Source organism: Doryrhamphus excisus, linkage group LG10 (genome assembly GCF_037039965.1).
Source record: "Doryrhamphus excisus strain RoL-2023G ecotype Guam linkage group LG10, RoL_Dexc_Guam_v1.1, whole genome shotgun sequence".
In the NCBI taxonomy this organism is placed as follows: domain Eukaryota; kingdom Metazoa; phylum Chordata; class Actinopteri; order Syngnathiformes; family Syngnathidae; genus Doryrhamphus; species Doryrhamphus excisus.
In genome coordinates this window covers 17,491,473-17,499,796 of record NC_136366.1, presented here as the reverse complement: position 1 = coordinate 17,499,796, position 8,324 = coordinate 17,491,473, and the positions used below count along the sequence as shown (strand labels likewise).

Below are 8,324 nucleotides of genomic sequence, written 5' to 3'. Positions count from 1 at the left end.
CTTAACAGCTCCTCCAAGCGGAGCTTTTGGTTTTACCACTACCCCAGACAAAACCTTAATCAAATCATGAACATCAGCGGTCTTTTCGGCCCATGCCTCAGGACCAGAACTCCCGGCTTGCAACAACTTATCAGCTACCGTTTTCCACGGCGCTGCCCCCCACCCCGGAACAACTCTGCTCTCCGTGGCGGGAGTGTTTTCCTTTTTATTAAACATTTCTCTCACTGAGTCTCTCCCCCTTTTTTTTTTTTAAGTATCCTGTTCGTGACGCCAAAATGTTTTATGAAATACCTTGTTGCAGGTTCGGAGAGATCGCAGCAGAGAAATGACCACAAACAAGGACTGTATATATATTAGTGATGTTTAATAATAAAATATACAGCAGGTCACAACGTTTCCCATCATGAGTTATTATGCTAGACCAGGGGTCGGCAACCTTTACTATGAAAAGAGCCATTTTACCCAATGCCCACTGAAGAAAAATAGCCTGGAGCCGCAAAACATATAGTATGTTTAAAACAACATTGGAGGGAATTTGGGGGTATCAAAGTAGTTCAGATAAGAAAAGACGAGTTGGAGTACTCTTGCTAGTTTTGGAGATAAACTTACATAAATGTATGTGTAAACTACTGTAAACGTAAAAACAAGTTCCCATGCCGCTGTTTTTAAATTATCTCAAATTTATTTTTTAGATTTGTAGGTAAGTATTATTTGTTTTTCTTCATGTACTGAACTGGATAGCAGTCAGAACTCACTCAGGATGCATTCATGGTCTCAGACAAAGTTGGATTTTTTAAAACTCATTACAAAAGACGTGCATTTTCCCCACTCGGGTGTTAAAAATATTCAAGCATCGCAAAGGGAGCCACAATAAAGAGGCTGAAGAGCCACATGCGGCTCTGGAGCCGCAGGTTGCTGACCCCTGTGCTAGACACAAGCTGTCACCCCCATGCCCCCACATAACACTCCAATCAACACAGTTCAGATCCAGAATAGCATACCTTACCGTTGACAGAGGGCGGAGAGCCAAAAACACCCCGGTAGAGTAATCTGGAAACCGAAAGCTGGACACTCGTGCACAGTTCACAGCAGACTCTAACCGGGATTGAGAAAACAAATGCTTTATAGACTCGCCCGTGCGAAAACAGGTGGCCAGCCTGTCTCCGCAGGAGAGGAGTCATCGCCTCCGTCCTCTGCCTCAGGCACCTCAATGTCTCACAACATTCTAGTTCGTTATCAGGATATGGGCATAATGTTTATCCCGTTGCCGGGACCAGTTCAAAACAAGTTATACAAGCGGAAACCGTTCAGGTAGATCATCCTCATTTTGTTGCATAACCATGTGGGTCAGCTCAGGACAACACAAGTAACAATCTCTTCCTTCATGCAGGAAAGGGAGAGATTGCTGCGCTCACAAGCATCACGCAGCAACTCGCTCAGCAGATGGCCGACATACAGAAGCAGCTAGCAACCCTTACTGCTGCCCAAGCAAGTGGCAAGCATGTCTATGCTTCTAAGTCCACCCCTGGCTGTAAGCTAGGTACGGGGCGGGGGGCGGGCAAGCAACCAAAGAACCCGTCTTCTGTTCCCAAGCCTGGATACTGCTTTCGGTGTGGTGAAGACGGCCATGTCAAGACCAGTTGTGGTAATCCCCCAAACGCTGCACTCGTTGCTGCCAAAAGGAAACGGTTTGCGGAAAGGCAACAAAACTGGCAGAAGTTAAACTAAAGTCAGTTTCAGTTGCGGGGCAAACTGGAACTGGTGTGAACTCACAATGTTCCTTCCAGAAACACGTAAATTGTCGAGAAATAACTCAGAACTTACCTGCTGTTCCATCCCGATTACCCAATGGCTTGGTTGGATCCCGTTGCACAGCCAATATCAAAATCGCTGGGGAAGACTTTAACTGTCTCTTAGACACGGGATCGCAAGTCACAACAATCCCAATATCCTTTTATAATGAGCATTTTTCCGACCAGCCAGTGAGATCATTAGGAGACTTACTTCAAGTTGAAGGAGCGACTGGACATGCCGTCCCTTACGTGGGATATGTGGAGATGATGGTCACTTTCCCAAAAGAGTTCCTGGGAGCAGATTTTAACGTTGCAACGCTAACGCTTGTTGTTCCTGACGTTGGAGGCCATCAGTCCCCAGTGTTGATTGGCATGAACACCTTGGAGCCCTTATATAGTCACTATCTGGAGAGTGAATACTCGGACTTCCAGCCAACTTCCAAAGGCTACCGAGCCGTGCTCAAATTACTGCAGGTACGCAGTAAGCAGCAACAGGGCAAGGATGGAGTGGTGAGGTTAGTCGGTAAGTCCCCAGTCACCATTCCCGCCAAGCGTACTAGCGTCGTTGAGGGCTTCATCTGCACCAGGATGTCATCTTCTGGTCAATGGGTGCTTGTGGAGCATCCAGCCTTACCACTGCCTGGTGGGCTGTGTGTTAAAACCACCTTAGTCGTGGCCCCAAGCCAATCCAACAAAAAGATTCCTGTCATCCTCAGTAATGAGTCAGATCATGACGTGACCATTCCACCTCTCTCCACCATTGCAGAAATTGCAGTATCACCACAGATCCTTTCGCACAGCGTATCAAGCCATTCATCAGGAAATCCTACCAACACTCTGAAGTTGGATTTTGGCGAATCACCGATTCCACCAGAGTGGAAGAACAGAATTATCAAGAAACTTGGGAAGATTCCAGATGTCTTCGCACTCAGTGATATGGATTTTGGCCAGGTTTGATGGCAAGCTAGGAACCCTGCATTGAGGCAACACGCCTGGAAGCTTGAAGCCCAGATTCACTGATGAGCTGTCACCCACCTGCTCTGCTCTGACCGGGCTGGTAGGAGGCTTTGCAGCCGTCCTTTTCCCTTTTGTCCCTCTTTGGCCTTCATAAAAACTTCACTCCTTTCCTCCACTCCTGAACCTCTGGACACTCGATTACTGGACCACTGGACTGTTGTATGTTTTGGGACTCTCAGTATGAGATGAATGCCTTTTGTAAATTGAGCTCATTGAAATGTATTTGTAGATTAGTGTTGTGAATTTGTATTGTTCTGGTTTCTTCACTTTATAATATATGGTACCACCACTGCTGCAAATTGCGTGCTCGCCTCTTTTCCATCTCACTCCCAGAGCCGAAATCTGGATTTTTCTGATTCTAGCCTAGAAATTACAATTACAATTAAAGTGTCTAAAGCTAATGTTAAATGTCATAGCGCATTGTACACGCTACACAAAGCTCTCAATTTACCGGTCGATCTATGTTCTGTTGGAATTTGACCACCTGTTCTTAGGTCAGTGATTCCTGTGGGTGTCGTGTTGGAGGCAAGAGATGACAACAAACTTGTCAGTTGGTTTACTCTCAGACCAGTCAGATTACACGGAGCTCCGGGCTCATAAGTCTTCCCCTAACACCTGCAGAGACGTAGGCTTTACTTACAGGTCAGAACAAATGAGTACAGCTAACTGTCCCTGCCCGGCTTTTATTATGCTAAGAAATGATCTCTGGCACATCACAGGTGGCCCCCCTCCTTTCGTTATCGACAGGCCATGGCTGCCGACGTCATGCTCCCCCGTTATCTGTTGTTAGTCAAAATTGTGGATGTGTAGGAGAGCTCCGGAACTGTATGTGCTTGAAAGCGATTATGTGTCCTGTGATTTGCCCAAGGCTGCTTGGTTCTACTTGATTAAATGTAGTGCATAGTTATATGAGTGAGACACAAAAAATAGGAGACAAACATACATATATGAGACACAAAAAATAGGAGACAAACGTATATGAGACACAAAGAATAGGAGACAAACATACATGAGACACAAAAAATAGGAGACAAACATATATGAGACACAAAGAATAGGAGACAAACATATATGAAATCCTTCAATCCCCCTCATGGCCTCAACAGAGGCCACAAGGTGAAATACCGGATCAGAGTTCGGGAAGAAGCACCCGGTCACCCTGTGGGAGCGGTGGATGCAGGCGGGCCAACTGGTATTGACCTCGCCCATCGGCCGCCATCACCCTGGACAGGATGAGCTGGAAAAGGCACTTGGAACACGGGAGACAACAGCAAACTGACAACGAACAAACGAAAAGACCAGCCAAAACAAGAAACACTAAAACTGTAATAATAATGCCGGAGACCAACTCTTTCCCCTTACCAAAGTAGCTCATCAACGAGTCCCACGGGCTGGTGTCCACACCGACATATGATTTCATGCGATTATTCAAAGCTGTGAGACCTTCAATTGCACGAGACAAACGACCACCCGGTGCCGTAATGTTTGGGATGAAAGTGCAACATTCCGTACCAATCATTGCACACACACCATGTTTTTCTGCCAATAACATATCGAGAGCGATACGATTTTGAAAGGACATCAAAGACGTGGCCCGCAACTGTTCACTTACCGCCTTGAAGCCTTCTTCGGTCTGATTGGAGAGGCGCTGTAGATTGTAATGCACATAATTGATGCAATCAACATTTTTATTAACGGTGATCCAAGGGATAATTGACTCAAAACCTGCCGCAATCTGATTGACTAATTTATATTCGTCTGGAACTCTCTCTTGTAACGTTTAGAAGCACTGGTGGACACCATTCCGTCTGGGACCGCCGTGGCAGTTATTCGGCCTCCGACCACACCTACAGACGAAAAAGAACACAGAGTGAGATAAAGAAGTATAGCTAATGACAAAAATGTCAAAACAAAGCCAGGAAGCTTATCCTAAGTGGCATGTAATATAGTTTGCCGCTTGCATGTATGTTGTGTGTGTGTGTGTGTGTGTGTGCGTTAGTTAATCCAGAAATCGCCTCAGTTGTTGGTTGGGGAGGAGGAGCCCCCAGGGCTCGGGATATCGCCGAGGTGACCTAAGAGATGAGACATCCTGCAGGGCAGGGTGGTCTTTTGGATGAGAGTCGCGACCCCCGCGGTGTAACGAGTACACAACGGTTGTCTGCAAAGCCAAAGCAGAGGCCAACGACTGAACTAGTGGCTAGTGGCTAGTGGCTAGCACGAAGGCTAGTGAAGTCCCCGAGTCCCAGTCCAGCCTGGCGTTGGCATGCTTAGAGCCCTTGGCACGCACTAACGCGCGCAAGGGTGCAGTGCGTTCCGCGTAGCAGGGGATGTACTGTCGACTGCAGGGCTCTACATTAAAAACAAAAATGACTTGCCCATGGGGAATCCTTGGGGTGAGAACTACTTGCCCGAACTTGCCCCATGTAAAATGAAAAGACTGCCATAATGATAACATCTCATTTTTGTGGCATCACATGAGAATCTCAAATAAAGATGAAATGATTATCATTTCTTGTGGTTGTTTTCCTACATAGATCATGACGTTGCATTGAAATCTGGATTGTCAAGACTTCTAGGCACTTGATAAATAAAAGTACATTCATGATTAAATAAACATTGTGCTTATTAAATAATAAATGACAATACAAGTTATTGGGTAAACGTTCTTTACTATTGCAACCTGAGTCAGATCAAACTAACAGCTTTAATCTCTGACATAGAGTAAAATAAACATCACATGATCTTAAGTTGTGCATGGTGATTATATTCAGAAAAAGAAAGACTTAGAAAACACTTTGTGGTCTTATTAGACTTGAAAAATAGAACCGAAAAAGTCCACAAACTGAGCCACAAACTGGAACATAAAGAATAACAATTAAAACATATCATGAATCATTTTCAGAGTCTGATGAGGATTCTGCTTCCCCATAAACGTATCGTCTTCTCCTTTTACCCCCTGTCAACCACATGTCAAATGATAGGCTGGCATCAAAAGCATGAAGGGAAGGTCCCTCAATGGCAATGAAAAGAAGCCTTCTCAGCATCTCTGTGGTGAGTGAAGCCCTCCAGTCAGACTTGACTCTCTTCATGAAGGAGAAGCCTCTCTCACAGACTGAAGTTGAGAGAGGCAGAACAAGGATGATCTCTACTAGGATCAAGATGTTTGGAAAGCGGTCCTTGTGCACAGAAAACAATTCCTTCCACACAACTTTCATCCCCTGATGCCTTGCTTGTATCCTGAGCAAATAGTTTTTAAGATCAATCCATTCATGGTACCTCAACTGGTTGACATCACATCCCAGATTTTGTAGCAAGCCATTGAAATGGTCACACAGACTCTCAATTTCGTGATCTCCAAAAGTAGCCAACTGCTGGCGATCCATGACTAGGGGCCATTCCGCAGGGTCTAATACCTTTGCATGTTGGAGGATATGCCCTTTGTCAATGTCATCCATGCGACTGGAGATGTGTGCTCTCACACTGTCAATAATAGCCGCCTTGATGTCATGAAAGTGGTTGTTGACATCATAATGTTGGAGTTCTACTCCTTCAAACTTTCCATCCTGATTTACAGATTCCAGAAACCTTTGCACATATTCTCCTGGTCTATGCTGGAGAGCGATCAAAGACAGGAGAGCATTTTCTGTACACTGGAGTGCCATGGACAGCGTCAAGTCATCCTTCTGATATTGTTGGCTTAGAATGGATAGCACTTCCAGAACATCAGACAGAAAGTGGCAGAAGTAAACTCCTTTGTAGTTCCTGAGCAATTGCAATACTGAGTTAGCTCGTCCAATGCCATCTGCTGTGGTTGTCCGTCCCTGGACAATATGTTCAAAGTGAGCTACCAGTGGTTTATAACTTGCCAGCAAGATCTTGAGTGCCTTATGATGGTGAGGCATCCACCTTGCACCATCCAAGTTGGAGGGTTTTGGCATACTGTGATCCATTGCTGCAGCTATAAGCTTGATTTCTCTGAGTTGTTTTGGGGAGAAGTGGTACTGTTTATAGATATGAATGAGGACGTCCTTGACCTTCTTGAACATCTCATTGTCTTGGATAGCTCTGAGGACAGCCAACTCAAGCCTATGCGCTACACAATGAATTGGGATGAGCCAAGGTATGTCGGCCTTCAGTAAAGCTGCAACACCATTTCTGCACCCAATCATCACAGCAGCTCCATCTGAACCAAAGCCCACCAGCTTGTCTTTCCAGTCCATCAAGTTGTATCTGTCAAAAGCCCCTTCAATTGACTGCAGGATACCTTGGGCATTCCCATTGTTCACCTCTTCAATTGACAGGAATTGGCTCACTGGTTCCCCATCCAGAATGTACCTGACGTAGACAAGTTCCTGTTCAACTGTCGACTTATCCGTGGAGCCATCAGCCAGTACAGATATGACACGTGCGTTCTGGATGTTTTGAAGTTGGGGTTTCTTTAAGGTTTCAAAGATGAAGGGTATGAATCTTCGGCAAGCATTATCTGAGGTGTAATGTTTGGGGATGTCCAGTCCGTTCTTCTTCTGGAGATCAAGCAGATGTTGATACTCAACAAAAGGTTTTTCTTTCTGAGCAACATAGTAAGCAGTGTTAAAGAGCTTCATAATCTTTTCTTTCCTTTCAAGAAGACATTGACGTACTGCATCTACCATTGGCCCCTCATCACAGGGGTTCTGCTCCCAGTCACGATCAATACATTTCAGATGGGCTTTGTTTGTGGCATGTGATTGAAGTGTGCCAATACGAAATGTTGAACAACCCTTGTACATGACAGAAGACTTGTCTGCCGTTTCCTTGAAGCGTTTACAAACTGTACAAGACATTTCGTTGGTTTCTGATGAATAATCCAGCCATGGAAAGTCCTTTAGCCAATGCTGCTGAAATTTCCTTTTTCTCTTTTTTTCATATTTCTGAGAAGAGCTGGAACTCTTGCTGGCACTGGCACATGGCTCAGCCTCTGAATATGTGGATTGAACATCCTCACTGACTTTAACTTTGTCTCCTCCACATAAAGGTTGCACATCTAAACTGGTCACATCTGTCTGTGCACATCTGTCTTGATCTGTAAAGATACATCACCTTTATAAGCCCAAGCTGATATTAAATTAATTATCATTTATCAGTGTTTAATATATTTAGCATCAATATATGCTGATAATTCATCAGATAATAGTACTGACGCATTGTATTTGGAGGAATGTTTGAAAAATAGTGGAGATGTATGTTAACATGGCATGCCATACTACTTTACACATCATAGTTATACAGTGAAGAAAATAAGTATTTGAACACCCTGCTATTTTGCTATTTCTCCCACTTAGAAATCATGGAGGGGTCTGAAATTTTCATCGTAGGTGCATGTCCACTGTGAGAGAGATAAACTAAAAAGAAAAATCCAGAAATCACAATGCATGATTTTTTAACAATTTATTTGTGTGATACAGCTGCAAATAAGTATTTGAACACCTGAGAAAATGAATGTTAATATTTGGTACAGTAGCCTTTGTTTGCTAT

The 8,324-nt window shown here is 44.4% G+C and overlaps 1 protein-coding gene across 1 annotated transcript; it reads right to left on the bottom strand.

The window, feature by feature from the left end:
- Positions 1 to 5,663: 5,663 nt before the first annotated feature.
- On the bottom strand, positions 5,664 to 7,780 carry LOC131109812 (zinc finger protein 862). The gene has a single exon (XM_078794235.1). The coding sequence runs from the start codon at positions 7,631 to 7,633 to the stop codon at positions 5,696 to 5,698; it is 1,938 nt and encodes a 645-aa protein (XP_078650361.1). The 5' UTR covers positions 7,634 to 7,780; the 3' UTR covers positions 5,664 to 5,695.
- Positions 7,781 to 8,324: the final 544 nt, after the last annotated feature.